The sequence below is a fragment of the Hyla sarda genome, chromosome 5 (assembly GCF_029499605.1).
Source record: "Hyla sarda isolate aHylSar1 chromosome 5, aHylSar1.hap1, whole genome shotgun sequence".
Lineage (NCBI taxonomy): Eukaryota > Metazoa > Chordata > Amphibia > Anura > Hylidae > Hyla > Hyla sarda.
In genome coordinates this window covers 238,668,380-238,689,083 of record NC_079193.1, presented here as the reverse complement: position 1 = coordinate 238,689,083, position 20,704 = coordinate 238,668,380, and the positions used below count along the sequence as shown (strand labels likewise).

General features: G+C 43.5%; 1 protein-coding gene across 3 annotated transcripts in view; it reads left to right on the top strand.

The window, feature by feature from the left end:
- The window catches only part of ATP9B (ATPase phospholipid transporting 9B (putative)), a 323,289-nt gene that overhangs the window by 7,268 nt on the left and 295,317 nt on the right, over window positions 1–20,704 (top strand). For all 3 annotated transcript variants that reach the window (XM_056521396.1, XM_056521395.1, XM_056521397.1), the window contains exon 2: window positions 12,659–12,826. In XM_056521396.1, the coding sequence (XP_056377371.1) occupies window positions 12,659–12,826 (168 nt within the window). The remainder of the gene's footprint in view (window positions 1–12,658; window positions 12,827–20,704) is intronic.

Below are 20,704 nucleotides of genomic sequence, written 5' to 3'. Positions count from 1 at the left end.
AGGACCACCTGTAGGTAGTTTGTCCCCCTGTATGCCGATGGCACTTACATATACTGCATGCTGTCTGCAGCCCATTCTCTTTAAAATTAAAGCTCTGCCCTTGTTCTTCTACAACCAAGTGCTTGCTGGACTGCTTCCCCATGCATAAGATGAGGTCCTACGGAGGAGCATGGGACAATACAAATCGCTTCCTCCACTGTGACTGCCCTCCTTTATTGAGCACAGTGTAACATTATGGAGGAAACAGAGTGACATGTCATCACATGCTTATCCATAGGACTTTGCCTTTTGGATGGGGAAGTCGTCCAGCCAGAACACGGGTACGGTAGAACTAGGGTTAGAACTACATTTTTACAAAGAAGAGTGTGCAGTATATAAGTAAGTGCCATCTGCTCTGCGGCAGACCGGTTTAAAATCACTGACCTAGGCACCATGACAGAATTCTTTGTCACCATGGGGACCTGTTACCTTGAAATTGTGAAGCCCAGACTTAAAGGAGTACTATGGCCCTTTTTTTTTTATTAACCCTTTGTGCCCGGGCTGCAAAATGAAACAAAAAAAACCTTTTACTCACCTGCCTACATTCCCCCATTGCTCCGATGTCAGTGTCCCGTTTTCTGGTCCCTGTCTTCTTCCGCTTCCTGCGGGTTGGTGAGTCACGCTGCTCTCAGCGTATCACCAACTGCAGTGGGACATTGCTGCGGCCGTTGATACGCTGAGAGCAGCGTTACTCACTGACCCGCAGGAAGCACAAGAAGACAGGGACCAGAAAACGGGACATGACATCGGAGCAACAGGGGAAAGTAAGCAGGTGAGTTAAAGTTTGTTTTGTTTCATTTTGCAGCCCGGGCACGGAGGGTTAATAAAAAAAATAAGCCATAGTACTCCTTTAATAATTAACATATATGAAGATAGGGGAGGACGTAGCAATTTTCTATAACAAGATATATTACAGCGTTTCTTATATGCTGTATTTATTTATGCAATGCTATTTGAAATGACAGATACACTTTAAAGGGGTTATCCAACATAATGTGACTTTAGTACATGCCAGACAGTAATAGACATGCTTAGGAAGGATCCGTGCTTGTCTTGGGTCTAAATGTTTGTGTTGAATCCACCATAACGCTGCTGCTTTCATTTTTGTGAAATGGCTATTTCATGTTAGAATTTCCTCCCTCCAAATACAAGTCCAGGAATCCCTTATTTATAAGTGTTACTTTTCTCCCTCCCATACATCAGCCACTCCTCCCATTGCAGCACAGCTGAGCTCCCTTCCTTTCGTGCTGTGCTTGAAACTACAATTCCCTTCAGCCCTGTGGAGAATGATCTCCTTCCAACCTAGCGGTTGCTCCACCCATTCAAGCACTGCCATGCTCCCTTACAACAACTAACAAGTGATGTAATGTCTCGGCCTGCAATGCAACCTGGAAAAAGCCCGGGATAATACTAATTTTGTATGCTACTAAAAAGAATCATCGTGGCAAATATCACATAATAATCAAACACAGGTGCAGACACAATGTTGTGAACTACACTAACTTTATAGCCCCTGTAGCATAGTAAAATACAAAAAAAAATCCAGAATACCCCTTTAAAGTCACCATGTAAAATGTGGATCAGCTTAAAGGGGTACTCCGCCCCTAGACATCTTATCCCCTATCCAAAGGATAGGGGATAAGATGTCAGATCGCCGGGGTCCCGCTGCTCCAGCACCCCGCTATCATTACTGCGCAGAGCGAGAACGCTCTGCACGTAATGACGGGCAATGCAGGGGCCGGAGCATCGTTACGTCACGGCTCCGCCCCTCGTGATGTCACGGCCCGCCCCCGTGAATACAAGTCTATGGGAGGGGGCGTGGCGGTTGTCACGCCCCCTACCATAGACTTGCATTAAGGGGACGGGCTGTGATGTCATGAGGGGCGGAGCCATGACATAACGCTGCTCTGGCCCCTGTATCGCCCGTCATTACGCACAGTGCGAACTCGCTCTGTGCAGTAATGATGGCGGGGTGCCGCAGCGGCGATCCCCGGGGTCCCCAGCAGCGGGACCCCGGCGATCTGACATCTTGTCCCCTATCCTTTGGATAGGGGATAAGATGCCAGGGGCGGAGTGCCCCTTTAAGGTGGGTAAAGCAGACCATTGGAGGACTATGGAGCAGTGAATGCGTTTTCTCTGAAGTGATAAATCACATTTTACTATTTGTCACCCTGATGGAAGAATTTATGTTTGATGGATTTCTGAAGAATCCAGCCTAATAAAATGCGTAATGCCTGCTGTAAAATGTAGTGTATGAGGGTTAATGGAACAGGACTATTTTCCAGGGTTTGGGCTAGGCCCCTGATTTCCAGTAAAGTGTAATCATAGGCTAGGTGCACATCTCTGTCAGAGTTCCGTTTGCAGAATCCATCGAAATCCCACTGAAATTTTTTGAACCATCATTCCTGGACTGCCGACATATAAACCAACAACCTGGACTTACTTTCCGTTGCACCCGAAGTGCTTCAGTATCATTGCTGTAGTCCTCTGGGGATGTCTTCTTCTTGGTTGATGGTGGTTGATGCGTCACAATGTTGATCAGCTAATCGCCAGCTGTAGTGATATCCTGCCTCGGGTACTGATAGGCTGATCGGCAGTGTGATGCATTGAGCCACAGCACTGGTCTTCTTTCTGGTGCCAGGCCCTTAAGGAGAAAGAAGATATCATAGGAGTGGAGCAGTGATACTGGGGCACTATGGAAGCAGTGGCACGTATGTCCAGGAGCCTAGGGATGATGGTCGAAAAAAGTTCTGAGTTGGAGTTCACCCATAAGCCTAGAGTCACAATTTATGTGCCGCCTGTCAGGTCCTTCATTGACGCAGACACAAGAAAGTGCAGCTTGGGATCAACACAGAAATAGCATGCGAGGTAGGGGGGAGGGGTAAACTTAATTTTCTTATCTATTTAATTGCACCCTGAGAATGTTTTTTTTATTTATTTAACCAATCTCTGGAATAATGAAAAATTATATAAACACTCACTGGCACTTTTGTTCGGTACACCTTGCTTGTACCGGGTGGACTCCCTTTTGCCTCCGTTCTTCATGTCATACTTTCTACAAGGTGCTGGTCCATATGGACATGATGACATCATGCAGTTGCTGCTGTGCCAATGCCAGTCTCCAGTTCCACCTCATCCAATGACTAGGGAGGCCACTGGAGTACAGTGAACTTATTGTGAGCTTTTGTGACAATGTGCATTATCCTGCTGGAAGTAGCCTTTAGAAAATGGATGTTTTCTTTTTTACGGATTATTCTCTATAAATCTTAATGACGGTTGTGTGTGAAAACCCCAGTAGATGAGCAATTTCTGAAATATTCAGACCAGCATGTCTGACAACAACTGATACTATGTTCAAAGTCACTTAAATACCCATTCTTACCAGTTCTAATACTCGTTCAAACATCAATGGTCTTGACCATGTCTACGTGACTAAATGTATTGAGCTGCTGCCATGTGATTGTCTGATTAGCTATTTTTGCTAACAAGCAATTGAACAAGTGTACCTCATAAAGAGACACTGTAAATGGAAAGCAATGGGGCAATGTCCCATCCCAGAAAACATTGACTAAAAAGTAAGCAAAAAGTCCCTCTACCCCAAGCAAAATGCATCAGAATTGTGTTTTCTCTCTCTTGCTTTTTTTTGCTTTCAATTTCACGTAAAAAATAAAATAAAATAAATAAAAAAGTTATAGGGGTCAGAGTAAAACAATTTTAACCCCTTAACGACCAAGGACGTAAATTTACGTCCTGGTGTGGCGGTACTTAGCGCACCAGGACGTATATTTACGTCCTGTACATGACCGCGAACATCGGAGCGATGCTTGGATCTTGTGTGGCTGGTCCCGGCTGCTGATCGCAGCCAGGGACCTGCCGGTAATGGCCGACATCTGCGATCGCGCAGATGTCTGCCATTAACCACTCAGATGCTGTGATCAATACAGATCACGGCATCTGCGGTAGTGTGGTCATAAATATGGATGATCGGATCTGGTCTTGATCGGATCTGATTCTGCTCTGGTTTGAGATCGAGCAAACCAGAGCAGAAGATGACCGATAACACTGATCAGTGCTATGCCCTATGCATAACACTGAACAGTATGAACAGCCCTATGGGGACTATTAAAGTGTAAAAATAAAAGTAAAAAAAATAAAAAAAAATTGTGAAACATCCTCTCCCCCAATAAAAATGTAAAATGTCCTTTTTTTTTTCCCATTTTACCCCCATTAAGTGTAAAAAAAAAATATGAATACACATATTTGGTATTGCCGCGTGCGTAAATGTCCGAGCTATTAAAATATGTTATTGATCCCATACTGTGAACGGCGTGAACATAAAAAAAGAAAAAAGCACAAAATTGCTGCTTTTTTTTGTCACATTTTATTAAAAAAAATTATAAAAAAAAATTATAAAAGTTTTATATACACAAATGTGGTATCAATAAAAAGTACAGATCATGGTGCAAAAAATGAGCCCTCATACCGCCGCTTATACGGAAAAATTAAAAAGTTATTGTCAAAATAGAAGGATTTTAACCCCTTAAGGACTGAGCGATTTCACATTTTTGTATTTTCGTTTTTTCCTCCATAACCCTTTTAATTTTGCACCTAAAAATCCATATTATGGCTTATTTTTTGCATCACCAATTCTACTTTGTACTGTTATAAAAGAATGGGGGGCTCACCACAAGTCAAATACACGGTGGGTGCTACTACTCAGTATAATGAAGACCTACATAACACCAAAGAAAAAGAAATACTGTACTTCCTCAGTGACAACACCCCTGAGGAAGTCACCGATTGTGACGGAACGCGTGGGGTTCTGGGGTCCTGTCCCTGTGCACATTGTTATGGATCCTCTGTCTGTGGCTGCTGACATCTGGTGATATTATGTACTCTGTTTGTACTTATTCATCTTTTCTATTTAGTAGTTATATTGTATCTGCTTGTCATTATTCAGAGTCGTTTAGCGGTTGCTATACATTGACTTGATATTGTGTACCAGCAGCCACACTGAGTGAGTATATTACAGGGACAGGACATTGGCGAGGGGGGGTTCATGGTCCCTCTCCCATGTTGGGTCATGCTTTGTTAAGCTTTTTAATTGGTTTTAGCCCTTTATGTGTATTTGTACTTTATTTGGTAAATAATAAAGATTATTGATTACCGTATTTATCAGCGTATAACATGCAATTTTTAGGCTAAAATTTTTAGCCTAAAGTCTATGTGCGTGTTATACGCCGATACACCCCCAGGAAAGGCAGAGGGAGAGAGGCCGTCGCTGCCCGCTTCTCTCCCCCTGCCTTATCTGGGGTCTAGAGCGCTGCTGCCGGCCCTTCTCTCCCCCTGGCTATCGGTGCCGCTGCCCGTTCTGTCCCCCTGACTATCGGTGCCGGCGCCCCATTGCTGGCGCCGATAGCCAGGGGGAGAGAAGCGGCGCCGACAGCCAGGGGGAGAGAAAGGGCAGCGGCACCCATTGCCGGCGCCGCTGCCCCGTTGCCTCCCCCCCATCCCCGGTGGCATAATTACCTGTTGCCGGGGTCGGGTCCGCGCTGCTGCAGGCCTCCGGCGTGCGTCCCCTGCGTCGTTGCTATGCGCTGCACGGCGCGGCGCATGACGTCAGTGCGCCGCGCCGTGCATAGCAACGACGCAGGGGACGCGCGCCGGAGGCCTGCAGCAGCGCGGACCCAACCCAGGTAATTATGCCACCGGGGATGGGGGGAGGCAACGGGGCAGCGGTGCCGGCAATGGGTGCCGCTGCCCCTTCTCTCCCCCTGGCTGTCGGCGCCGCTTCTCTCCCCCTGGCTATCGGGGAGAGAAGGGCCGGCAGCAGGGCTCTAGACCCCAGGAAAGGCAGGGGGAGAGAAGCGGGCAGCGACGGCCTCTCTCCCTCTGCCTTTCCTGGGGGTGTATCGGGGTATACACGCGCACACACGCACCCTCATTTTACCATGGATATTTGGGTAAAAAACTTTTTTTACCCAAATATCCTTGGTAAAATGAGGGTGCGTGTTATAGGCCGGTGCGTGGTATACCCCGATAAATACGGTATATTATATTTATGTGGTGTGCACTCTATACAGTATTTCTTTTTCTTTGGTGTTATGCAATTCTACTTTGTAATGACATCAGTCATTTTACCCAAAAATCTACGGCGAAATGTAAAAAAAAAAATGTGAGACAAAATTGAAAAAAAAAATAAACGCCATTTTGTAAGTTTTGGGGGCTTCTGTTTCTACGCAGTACATTTTGTTCGGTAAAAATGACACTTTATTTTTATTCTGTAGGTTCATACGATTAAAATGATACCCTACTTATATTTGATTTTGTCGTACTTCTGAAAAAAATCATAACTACTTGCAGGAAAATGTATACGTTTAAAATTGTCATCTTCTGAACCCTATAACTTTTTTATTTTACCGTGTATGGGGTGGTATGAGAGCTCATTTTTTGCACCGTGATCTGAAGTTTTTATCAATACCCTTTTTGTATTGATCGGACTTGTTGATCACTTTTTATTCATTTTTTCATGATATAAATAGTGACCAAAAATACACTATTTTGGACTTTTTTTTGCATGCCCGCCATTGACCGTCCGGTTTAAATAACGATATATTTTTATAATTAGGACATTTCCGCACACGGCGATACCACATATGTTTATTTTTATTTTTATTTACACTGTTTTATTTTGTTACTAGGAAATGCCGGGTGATTTAAACTTTTTTAATTCAGAAGGGAATACCTGAAAGGGTTAACTTTTTTTTTTTTACACTTTTTTTTGCGAGCTCATAGCTCCTATAGGGACCTATGAGCTTGCAATGGCTGATTGCATAAACAGATTGTTGCCTTGCCGTTGCATGGCAACAAGCTGTGTAATCGGCGGTTGATTGCTCCAGCCTGTAACTCAGGCATGGAGCAATCAATCAGAGCCCAGACGCCGCCGGAGGAAGGTAGGGACCTTCTTCTCTCTGGGGAGCTGATCGGGGCATCGCGATTTTATCGCGATGACCCCGATCAGCCCGACTGAGCAGCTGGGAAGCGTTTACTTTCACTTTCGATGCGGTGCTCAGCTTTGAGCGCCGCATCGGAAGGGTTAATAGAGCGTGGCCGAACGATCGTGGCCGCGCGCTATTAGCCGCGGGTCCCGACTGTGAATAGGCGCCGGGACCATCCCGCTATTATAGACCCCGGCGGGGCAGAAGCCGTTGCAGATCAATGATTTAAAGCGGGCGCTTTAAATCAATGAACTACAGCGGCTTTTGCGGCGACAGAGACCGCTCCCCCTGCCGTCCTGAGTCTAACCACCACAGTTGCCCCATTGCCTCCCCCCATCCTCTGGCCATATGCCGCTGCCCCATCGCCTCCCCCCCATCCTCTGCCCACATACCGCCGCTGCCCCATCGCCTCCCCCCCATCCTCTGCCCACATACCGCCGCTGCCCCATCGCCTCCCCCCCATCCTCTGCCCACATACCGCCGCTGCCCCATCGCCTCCCCAAATCCTCTACCCACATACCGCCTCCCTCCATCGCCTCCCCCCAACCCCGGTGTTATAATGTTATAATTACCTGTTCCCGGGGGTCCGCGATCCTTCTGGCTCCGTCGGCGTCCTGCGCTGTCACTGTGCGTACTGACGGTGACGTCGCGTTGACGACGTCACTTGTAATTACGCAGCGCACAGCAACACCGCAGGAGCCAGAAGGATCGCGGACCCCGGGAACAGCTATTTATAACACCGGGGATGGGGGGAGGCAATTGGGGGGGGGGCGATGGGCAGGGCAGGGCATTATCGGCATATCGGCAAGCTAATTGCCAGTACCGATAATGTCCAAAATCGCGATTATCGGCCGATAACATCCGCCAAACCGATAATCGGTCGATCCCTATTAAAAAGTTATCGATTTTTTTTAAGCGCAACAATAATAGAAAACTATGTAATCATGGGTAAGATTTTAATCCTATTGACCCATAAAATAAAGAACAGATGTAATTTTTACCGTAAATTGTACGGCGTGAAAATGAAACCTTTCAAAATTTGCTAAATTGCGGTTTTCTTTGGAATTTCCCCACGCAAATAGTATTTTTTTGGTTGCGCCATACATTTTATGGTAAAATGAGGGATGTCATTACGCAGGACAACTGGTCGCGCAAAAAACAAGCCCTCATACTGGTCTGTGGATGAAAATATAAAAGAGTTATGCATTTTAGCAGACGAGGAGGAAAAAACGAAAATCCAAAAATAAAATTGGCCTGGTCCTTAAGGTCAAAATGGGCTTGGTCCTTAAGGGGTTAAGCATACTGATTTTCTTTGAAAATTTTTTTTTTTTTTTTTTATAAACGTAGTAAGAAAAACAAAACCTATATACGGTAAATTGGGTATCTCCATAAGCATATTAACCAACAGAAAAAAAAAATGTCATTTTTACTGTGAACCCCCTAAGGAAAAAAAAATATTAAATTGAGTTGTTGTGTTTTATTTTTTTTCAATTTTTGTAGATTTTGTGTAAAATAAGTACTGTCATGGCAAAGTACAATTGTTCCCACATAAAACAAGCCCACAGAAAAATAAAACAGAAATGATTAATAGGACCGCTCGGAATTGTGCTGTCCGCAATTAATTTCCGAGCGGAATCCGCTGAAAGAATGGACAAGTTTATTCTTTCTGCGGATGCTGGTATCTGCCGCGGAAATTCCTCCGTGTGCACAGTGCAGCAGAATCCCAAATCAATAGGACTCTGCTGCAGTGGAATTTCCGTGCAGAGTATTTCTACGATATTCTGCAGGGACATTCTTCTTTGTGAACATGGCCCTAGAATGTGAGAAGATAAAAACAAAAATGCTAAAATGGAAATTGGCCCAGTCATTAAGGTGTTCCATCATAAATGATACCCAGTACACACAGATTTCTCACTGGTCCTTGTGTAGTAGTTGCTTTTCTCCACATTATTATTTATTTATTTTTTTAAGTTCTTACCATGTGTGGTAAATTTCGTTCAAGTACACTAGAGAAGGCTGTGAGAATAAAAACGTGTAAGAAAGCCTTTTTGTAGAGAAGTCTCAGAAATTTGCCCACCTAGAGAGGAGTTTTTTGGCCTCTTATTTTATTATTATAGTTTTTTTTTTTTTTTTTTTTTTTTTTAAGTGGTTTGGATTGGTGGAAAGTAACGAAAGCAGCCATACTGACCTCAACTTATGTTCATGCTTATTTTAACTTTCTATTGAATTTCATTGGGATGTAAATAGACAGAATTTACCAGAAATGAAGTGAGGGGAGGACAAGTTGGGCTCTGTACACTGAGGACAAGCAGGGCTCTGTACACTGAAGACAAGCAGGGCTCTGTGCACTGAGGACAAGCGGGGCTCTGTACACTGAGGACAAGCGGGGCTCTGTGCACTGAGGACAAGCGGGGCTCTGTGCACTGAGGACAAGCGGGGCTCTGTGCACTGAGGACAAGCGGGGCTCTGTGCACTGAGGACAAGCGGGGCTCTGTGCACTGAGGACAAGCGGGGCTCTGTGCACTGAGGACAAGCGGGGCTCTGTGCACTGAGGACAAGCGGGGCTCTGTGCACTGAGGACAAGCGGGGCTCTGTGCACTGAGGACAAGCGGGGCTCTGTGCACTGAGGACAAGCGGGGCTCTGTGCACAGAGGACAAGCGGGGCTCTGTGCACCGAGGACAAGCGGGGCTCTGTGCACCGAGGACAAGCGGGGCTCTGTGCACCGAGGACAAGCGGGGCTCTGTGCACCGAGGACAAGCGGGGCTCTGTGCACCGAGGACAAGCGGGGCTCTGTGCACCGAGGACAAGCGGGGCTCTGTGCACCGAGGACAAGCGGGGCTCTGTGCACCGAGGACAAGCGGGGCTCTGTACAGTGAGGCTCTATGACATGCTGCTGGCACAACAGGATGATTGACAATCTGGAAGTCTGAAAAGAGTCCTGCTTGTACTGCCCTCACTTCCTGTATTTGGACTCCTCATAGAGACACACAGGCAATAGCTGCAAGGCAGCATTTTTCCCCCAAGAAACATACACATTTTTTTAAATGGGCACTGTCATGAACTTAATTTTTTCTTATATGTCGTAGTATTGATGTACTACAACATATTTCTTATGTACTTTAATTATTTTTTTTGTAATTAAAATACTTAATTTTAATGTTGAAATCCGCCCACTAGGGGTCTCCCTCCTAGTGGCCTGCTGCAGCCTGTTGTGACGTCACAGATGAATTTGGACCGATCCCGGCCGGGCTTCGGTCCGAATTCAGTCAGGCTGCACTCGCTGCCTGCCTGTCAATTAGACAGGTGGGAGTGAGCGCTTTGAACTATGAGGATGCGCGCAGGCTCCCTGGCCTCGCACCCTAGCTCTTGGTGTGAGGTAGAATTTCACCCTGCACTTTAGTCTTTTTTTTTTTTTATATAGTAAAAAAAAAAAATTAAAGACAGGGAGGGGGTTAGGGATAGATGGGCAATAGGCAGGGACAGAAAAAAAAAAGGATGGTGGGAGCTATTCTTAAACTAATGCACTTTAGTCTTTTTGAGGCTGGCGGAGAGGGGGGGGGGAGCGGGTGTATGTGGCAGGGTTCGGGGGAGAGGGATATGCAGCAGGGTGCCTCCAGTTGTTTCCCCACTCGCAGCATGCCCTGACAGCCAATAGATGTCAGGGCAAGCTGGGAGTTGTAGTGGTGAAACAGCTGGAGGTACACTGTATACGTGAACTAAGGGCAGAAGTCGGCCCCCCCAGCAGGCATCAGTGACGTTGTGCCTGCTGGGGAAGTCTGCCTGGTAAGTGAGCACACTACCAGGCAGACAAAAAGGCATTTTTAATATAGTAAAAAATAAAGGCAGAGAGGGGGTTAGGGATAGATGGGCAATAGGCAGGGACAGAGAAAAAAAAAAAAGATGGTCTGAGCTACTCTTTAACCAATGTATATTACAAATATACATATAATGGTATTATCTACATTATATAAAAAGTTTTTGCAAACGCCAGGTACACTTTAAATGTATCCTCCAGGCAGACAGAATTGTACCAAGATAGTAACTTTCATGCTGTGAGTTTTGAAGTCTTCCTCTCCAGCATTATGTTTAGTTTGGTTGTAGCACTTTCCTTTCATAAAAGTTTCTTATATGCTAGTTAATTGCCTGACGCCTTGATTGTCCATGAGTGACAAACCAATTAAGTGTGCAAGACACACATTACAAAGAAAATTAGACTTTGTCCTCATCTCAGCTATGAAAAATCCATTATTCATCGTCTTATTGTTTTTAAATACTGAGGTAAAATTTTACTACACAAAAGGAAAATTGCTTTTGAAATAGAATAAATTGCATACCAGTTCAAAGGCTGCGTTTTGAAGTCGATGATACTAAACATTTATTATTTTTCACAATAGAATGCAGCTGTAAATTTGAGTGCATATCTCACAAAGTGGAACATCCTGTAATTGTTTTCTAAGGTGTGCTGTGTTTTTCTTTTTTTTTTTTTTTTTTTTTCTGGGGGGGGACAGACGGGGGACTTTTTTTTTTAAACTTTTTTTTTTAAACTTTTTTTTTAAAACTTTTTCTTTATCCGTATTGCTACATGATGTTACCGTTGTGTCTTTCTATTGTATTAAAAGATTCTGGGAAATAAACTGTTTAGAAATGGAGCAGGTAGCAAATTCTGAAGAACTATGGAAACTGGACATTTAGAATGTGTGACCAGTCATATTTCTGGCTATCATTGTTATTGTTATCAGACATGTGGGAGACATTTTGTATGCTTGTGGCCTTAAAGGGGTTCTCCGGTGCTTAGACATTTTATCCCCTATCCAAAGGATAGGGGATAAGATGCCTGATCGCGGGATCCCTGTGGTCGCCGGTAATCAGACCCGGAGCAAACACTCTCCGGGGACTGATTACAAACGGGGTCCCGCCTGCAAGATCATGGGGGTCCCCAGCAGCGGGACTCCCGCGATCAGGCATCTTATCCCCTATCCTTTGGATAGGGGATAAGATGTCTAAGCACCGGAGAACCCCTTTAAAGGGGTACTCCGGCTCTAATACATCTTATCCCCTATCCAAAGGGGACCCCCCCGCAATCTGTCATTCCACACCCACCTTTGTGAGCTCACAAAGGTGGGTGCGGAATGACAGATTGCGGGAGTCCCCAGCGGCCGGACCCCCGCTATCATACATCTTATCCCCTATCCTTTGGATAGGGTATAAGATGTATTAGGGCCGGAGTACCCCTTTAAAATTTGAAGATTTTGCGCCAAGTTCCTCAATAAAGTACAATGTAAGTGAATGTGGTTTTAATAATCCTCATTCAATCACAGTTTAAGAAATCTACAAGTTGCAAACATGCTGCAGCCTTTCCAATCCACAGCATCTTTCACTGGCTACCTTATTGTTTAAGGAAGTGCTGGAGATTCCGCACTTAGGTATCTCCGGCATTCCCACAAAAGATGCATGGAGCGGGAGACAACATGTGCCATATCCAGGCTCCAGAGAGCTGAGAGAGTTTGGGCCCCAGTTCTGGAGATCACGGGGAATGCCAGAGGTCTGACCAAACCACCCCCTGTTAAGAGATTCACACCCTATCCTTTGGATAGTAATAACTATAAACATGTTTTGCCAGGTATCAAGACGAAGCATCTCCCCTGGATGAAATGCCACTTATGATGTCAGAAGAAGGTTTTGAGAATGATGAAAGTGATTATCACACTTTACCACGAGCCAGGATAACTCGCAGAAAAAGAGGATTAGAATGGTTCATCTGTGGAGGCTGGAAATTTTTGTGCACCAGGTTTGTATCACTGTTATTTATTATGATTAGAATAATAATGGTACGCACATCTCAGGGCTTGTTCACACGGCTGTCTGCCCCCATTAATAAATGCTCGTTATCAATCCATTTGATAATTTTTAAAAAGGTTGCAAACGTCGGTAAAATAATCCTATTGATGTCAATGGGATTTTTTTTTACAATCCTTTATCACCCGTTTGCACACATTTGCTTCCTGTTCCATTTTTTTTTACTCCTGTCAAAAATGATGGAGTAGAAACGGATATTATAAATTTAACATTGAAGTCTATGGCAAACAGAGGAACCATTAATGTCATCCGTTTGCCCCCGGTTTATAATATCCGTTTTTGAACCGTTATTACTTCTGAGCATGCTCAGAAGAGGTGACATCAGCAGACCCCTGCAGTGCTGAGGGACTACTACTACTACTCCCATCATGGAACAGACTGGTTTCCATGATGGGAGTAGTAGTAGTTCCCCCAGCTCCGTAGATTAGCAGCAGAGAATAGACATGTCCCGGCGGTGAGCTCTGATTGTGCTAGGAGCAGGACAGCAGCGGGGACATGTTGGGCAGCGGCGGCAAATGAATGAATGAAGTCTACATGCAGGACATGTCGGCTTCATTCATGTCCCCACTGCTGCCTTGCTCCAAGAAGATGAGGAGCAGGCAGAAGGAGGGGTAATAAGGACACTGGGGGTAATAAGTATATGCACATTGGGGCCAATAAATTATTATAAATATGATTCCCCCAAAAATTGGGGGACACAGTAGTAGTTTAAAAACCCTGCCGGGAGCATTGAATGGCTTCTCGGTGCCGGCCATTCAGGGCTCCCGGCGGGGGATTTCAAAATGAAAGTTTACACAGTAGTATATACATCACAGGAGAGTGGAGCATGCCGCACGCTCCCCTGCATTATAAATGCTGATCGCATCGGGTCTCAGAAGTGAGACCAAGTGTGATCGATCACTCAGCCCCTGTACTACTACCCCCAACATGGAACAGATGCTATTCCATGATGGGGGTAGTAGTACAAACACTAATGTAGCCTTCCTAGCTGCCTGCAGCCAGGGAACTACTACTCCCATCATGGAAAGGAGTCTGTTCCATGATGGGAGTGGTAGTAGTCCTGGCCGCAGGAGTCTGCAGGTGGCTGATACTAACAGATGAAAAACTGATGCAAACGGATGCCACTAAATGGCAGCCCTGAATGTGGGCCAGTAGCTTTTTTCCCCCACTTCTAACAATTAATGAAAGTAATATATTGTGAATTCAGTGCTGTTGATCCTTCACTGTTTTTGTGTGAACATCGGCTCTTCAGGTGTATTATAGCATTTGTAGAAAGAAAAAAATTATGTAATTGCCACCTAACTTTAATTAAAACTTTACAATTTAGGCTTGATAGAAATTACGCCAATCTCCCAAAGGTGCAGAGTTGTCGTGCAAAACTGGTTTATTTGACACAGAGCCAATATTGTACTAATATTGGCTCTGCTGTGCATGGGCACATCGGGGAGATACATAAAAGTGCAAGTGTAGCTAACTAGATAAGAACATCTTCAAAATGGCAGATCTTGTAAGGGCGTTCATGATATTCAGTGGTTAGTACTTGGCTAAACTGCTGTAAGGAAGCAGAAAAAAAGCAAACACAAAGGGCAACTCTGATCTCAGGTAAAAAGAAATAGAACTGGTGGAGAAGCATATAGCATTGCTTACCTTTTTACCTGTCTGCCCCAGGTCTAAAACCACCTTTTTATTTTATTTTTTAAGCTGACATCACCGCTTCCTAGTTCAGCATCCTTTTCGAAACTACAATTCCTAGAATTCATTCTAGGATGAATGAATCAGCTGTTCATAGCAACCCCACCCTGCCTACTTGACTCCCATACATGTGAGTTTAGTGCCCTGCCCACAGCTGCTACAGGTTTTAGGGTGTGTTCACATGCTTCATCATCGCTATGCTCTGTCTGCTTAGGGGGCTGGTGACGAGGGCTGTCATGGGACTCATTAGTGTTACATGGCCTCAGGTGCGAATAGGGAGCAGATGTCTTTAACTTTGGTGTTATCACTCTCAAACTCTGTAATACTGGTCCCTGCAAGTTCAACATGCCACCTCATGGCAAAGAACTCTCTTGAGGATCTAAAAGAATTGTTGCGCTATAAAAAGATGGCCTAGGCCAGTGGTCTTCAACCTGCGTACCTCCAGATGTTGCAAAACTACAACTCCCAGCATGCCCGGACAGCCGTTGGCTGTCCGGGCATGCTGAGAGTTGTAATTTTGCAACATCTGGAGGTCCGCAGGTTGAAGACCACTTGCCTAGGCTAAAACCCTGAAACTGAGCTGCAGCACAGTGGGAAAGACCATACAGCAGTTTCACAGGATAGATTCCATTCAGAACAGGCCTCACCATGGTTTCCCAAAGTTAAGTGCACATGCTCAGCGCCATATGTAGAGGTTGTCTTTTGGAAATAGACATAAGAGTGCTTCCAGCATTGCTGCAGAGGATGAAGGGGTGGTAGGGTCAGCCTGTCAGTGCTCAGATCATATGCGGCACCTTATCTGTATTAAACCAGATTTAATTTCATTGAAGATTTGTTCTATAATCTGTTATATCTTTATGTTTTTTAGTGTAGTTTTAGGTTCTGAATGCTAATTTCTTTTTTTACTGTGTTTGGCAGCATTCATTTTTTTTTTACAAGAAATTCCAAACTTCCCTTTTACCCTGATAACTTCGCTATTTCTCTTGCTCTGAAATTGTTTTTTTTTTTTTTTTTTTTTTTTTTTTTGCTACATTGAAATTCCATTCAAGTCTGTGAAATTATAATGCACACAAATCAATACAGAGGACTACTTTGGTTGGATTGATTTCTTTCTCATGAGATTTACATTCCACTTGTTATCAAAAACACATTGTCCCAATGAAAATGGTTCCATTGAATGGCATTTCCATATGAAGTGAAAGGGATATCAAATGCTCGGATTAATCTCAGCACAGAGTTGCCCTGTACACTTTCAATTAATCTGCAACACATTTGTTATGCAGAAGCATGGGAAAATGCTGATCTTTTAAGAATGACATGGCTACACAGTTGCCTTTGGCTTGATTACTACCGCTACCTGTAGAGTACAATAATTACAGTATGGCTCTGAAGGGAAGCAAAAGAAAGTCGCTGCTGCTTAAAACTTAATAAGTGTGTGATCTGTACTATAAAAAACAAGCACAATCCGTATGTGTTTATCTTTCTTTTTAAAGAAAAAAAAAGGTTGGCTAACCAAGTTTGATAAAACATTTCTTTTTTTCTTGTGGCAAATAACACTTCCTGTGTATAATATCCCAGTCAAATCCTTGGATGTAAACTTCTCCCTGTTGAATATAAAATAAGTTTTTATTGCTCAATTTGTGTTAAGATTTTGATGCATTTTATTGGCAAGTCTTTCCTAATTTGGCAGATTTATTTGAATGGGCACTGTCAGATCTGTAAAGTTTTTATATGTTTTTACTGATGAAATTTAAAGACTTTTTGTAATATGGTTGTTTACATTTTCTTTGGAATGTTTAATAAAGAAAACGGCTCCTGAGAATTCTATCACTAGGGGCCCCATACCTACTGGGACACTAACCAGTCCTGCAGCAGCATCTGCTTGTCCATGAGTCATGGACAAGGCGGCACGAGCAGACACCCCAATTACCACCCACCACCACAAGGGAAGGACACCCCCCCCTTTCCCCTGAGAGGATTTCTAACACTGTGAGCTAATGAAAATAGGTATTTTTATAATAAATATAGGTGATAGAGGCATAAGAATGGATCGGATAGGTATACGAATGGATGTACATGGATTATGTACTGAATAACATACATATATATATATATTTTTTTCATTTGATTTGTGGGATCTGACAGGTATACTAGTTGACATAAGAGGGAAAACTGTAGCAAATGGTTTATTTGAGCCTTAAAGAGGTACTCCGGTGGAAAACATTTTAATTTTTTTTTTTAAATCAACTGGTGCTAGAAAGTTAAACATATTTGTAAATGACCTAAAAAAAATCTTTACTGTAAACAGATTTGTAAACAGATTTGTAAATTACTTCTATAAAAAAAAAATCTTTACCCTTCCAGTACCTTTTAGAAGCTGTATGCTACAGAGGAAATTATTTTCTTTTTGAATTTCTTGTTTGTCTTGTCCATAGTTCTCTCTGCTGACACCTCTGTCCATGTCAGGACCTGCCAAGAGCAGCATAGTTTTGCTATGGGGATTTTCTTCTGCTCTGGACAGTTCCTGATACGGCCAGCAGGTGTCAGCAGAGACCACTGTGGACAAGACAAAAAAGAAATTCAAAAAGAAAAGAATTTCCTCTGTAGCATACAGCTTCTAAAAGGTACTGGAAGGGTAAAGCTTTTTTAATAGAAGTCATTTACAAATCTGTTTACCTTTCTGGCACCAGAATAAAAAAAAAAAAAAAAAAGTTTTCCATCTGAGTACCCCTTTAGGGGTATCCTGATTAATAACACTTATTCCCTATTATATCCCTATAATATTATATAATTCCTATTATTATCCCACAGTATAGTTTAAAGCTATTAATCGCAGCTCCCTAGACAATAGAGTGTTATATTGCTACTCCATTCCGTGGTGAGCCACTGCGGTCATACACATCCCTTATGACTTAGTAGTTGCGGTGTCTTGTGTCTTGTTTTGTCATACATAGGCATTTGGTCCTAGGGCAGCAGTTCCTACATGTCTACATTTTGGAGCCTCTGTATGTCACTTTATTCTCCCCTAATAAGGGCACATATAAGGGCACATATATTTTTATGGGTGTCATATTATTGAATTGTATAACACACATCTTCTGTGCATAAACCTAAATGGAGTAAATTTGTAGCTGTTAGACCAGCCTAAGAGCTTGTCTATTTCATAGCATTTTATGGAGTTTTTGCACTTGTCTTATTTATTCCTGTCAGATGTCAAAACTGAATGAATGAAAGGGGGTTTCTGAACCTATTGACAACCCCATATAACCTATTAATGCGTATGGACATTTTAGAGTCCTCTGCACAGACTTATCTCTTTGGGTCAGAGTGGAGTAACAGCATTCTGGTGTACAGGGGAAGTGAGCAGCTGGCTGCATCATGATCCCACAGTGGCTTTTAACCCCTTAAGGATTTTGGACTTTTACATTTTTTTTTACGTTTACGCCGTTCACCATACGGGATAATTAACAATACATTTTGATAGTTCAGACTTTTACACACGCGTTGATACCAAATATGTGTATTAATGATTCTTTTTACGCTTTTTTGGGGGTAAAATTGGAAAAACAGCTGATTTTTATTGGGGGAGGTGATTTTTCCAAATTTTTTTCTTTTTTTACATTTTTTTTTTTACCCTTTAATAGTCCCCATAGCGGACTATTTATAGCAATCATTAGATTTCTAATACCAGGGGTGTGGAAATTTAATTAAAAAAAAACTACTTGTCCAAGGGACTAAAAAGGAGCAAAATCTGCTTGTCCCTCATGACAATCCACTTGTCCTGGCCAATTTTCTCTTTTACACTTTCATTTTTTCCTCCATTCCCTATAAAAGCCATAACTACCTACTATAATGATACTTAAAAAATTTTCAATAACATATTCTCTGAACCGAAGAAATTATATATATATATAATTGGTGGTTTTGATACTTTAGACCGGCCTGATTACAGAAATACCATATTTGTATAGTTTCCGTCATGTTTTACTAATTAAAAAAAAATTCTGAACTTTTTCGAATTTTTTTAATTGCCATTTTTTCACCCCTGTAGCTTTTTTTATGACATAATCTGTTTTTTGTATCTGTACTATTTTGGTATTGATCTGACTTTTTAATCGCTTTTTAACTTTTTTTTCTGGGATATTATAAAAATTGCAGCCCTGTGGTTTGGTCTATTTATTTTTTTTACATTTACATAATTTACCGTATGGAATACATGTTTTATTTTTATATTTCGTACAATTACGCACTCAGCGATACTAAATATGTTTATTAATATTATGTTTACATTGCTGATCGCTGCATGCTGGGAATTAGCGGTGCCCCCGGCTACTGAAAACAGCCGGGGGCTGCAGAGTGCGGAGCGGGCAGGAGTCGGGAGCCCGCTCCATACAGACTGCTGAGCGCTGGCACGCTTGTCAGGTCCGGCCTGCTTGCCTGAAGCCGGGCTAAGGGCCGGAAAAATTCACCTGCCCGGTGCCCGGAACTGCATGTCCCGGGCATCAGGCGATAGAAATTCCACATCCCTGAATACTGTTCAGTGATATGCATAGGACATAGCACTGATCAGTATTATCGGTGATCTTTTGCTCTGGTCTGTTGGAAAGCAGATCAGTGCAGAAAAGACCCCGGGAGATGGATAGAGGCAGATGAGGGGGCATCCGTCTGCCATCTTGGCTGATCTGATCCCCGCGGGCGATCAGAACAGCCATTATAAATGCCGAACTTCTGCAGATGCCGTGATCTGTATTGATCACGGCACCTGAGGGGTTAATCACAGACATCAGCGGGATCGCTAATGTCCGCCATTACCGACGGGTCCGCGGCTGCTGACAGACGCCGGGACCTGCCGGGAATGAAGCGAGTGCAGCTCCTGCGCTTGTGTCACAGATGCTATGCATCCTTAAGGGGTTAAATAGGTTGTCTCTGATGTGATATGGGATATTTATTAGGAGGAGTCAGCAGCCACAATGTTATAGATCAGGGGTCTCAAACTGGTGGTCCTCCAGACATTGTAAAACTTCAACTCCCAGCATGCCCAGACAGCCGTTGGCTGCAGCCAACTGTCATAAGTGCAGCCAATGGCCATCCGGGCATGCTGGCAGTTGAAATTTTGCAACATAGTGAAGGCCAGGATAATGGATAAGATGTCTGACCGCGGGGGTCCCGCCGCTGGGGACCCTCGCAATCTCTCATGCAGCATCCACCTGTGTCAGCTGCATGACGCCCCTTTTGGATAGGGGATAAGATGTCTTAGGTCCAGATTCCCCCTTTAAGAAACAGTTGTGTGTTCCATTTTTAACTCCTGATTTTAGAAAAGCACCTTGCCCTCATATTTATTGCTTGCTTTTGAGGTCTCACAGTTTTCTGTTTAAGAGTAGGGTCACTCGTGCCTTATTTTGTTGTGGATTTGCTGCTGCATATTTTCCTACCCATAAAAGCCAATGGGTAGCCACATGAGCTGCAGAAAATACTCAGCAAAATATGACATGTGTGACCCCCACCATGATGGTGTATTGTAATATGTTAAAAATGCCCCCTCCACCAATCTATGGCTGCATTCACATTACGTTTTCAGCTTACAGGAACCGCATCCGGCTGGGGGTGGGGGGAGTGAAAACTGGGCACTCCTGTATCCCAGCCTGACACGGCCCGTGTCTAATTAATTTCACTGAGCCGACCAGAGTCAAATGGTGACTTCGGTCAAATCATTTTTGCACTGTATCCTGTTTTCTGAATGACCTAAAACCATGGTATCCGATTCCCATACAGAAAATTGTAGTGTGAACCCACCCTATCAGTTATCTTCTATCCAGTAATATTTGCTTATCAACAGTATACCCCTTTAATACTGTAATATGTGTAAAAATTCTTACATAGTTTCAGCAGCCATGGCCCCAACGCTGTAAAACACATAGGATAACAATCTGTAAATAAATCGAATGACCTTACAAAGTAATCTGTGTGGATTCTTCATCCACATCTTGTAAAATAGGAGCTATGCCACCCATCGAGAACAGAGGAATAGAGAGTACACCCGGAATGGGTAGGAACTTTTATTGTGTCAGTCGTAAAATATGGAATTTATGACTTTGACTGATCTGTCTTGTGATGTAAT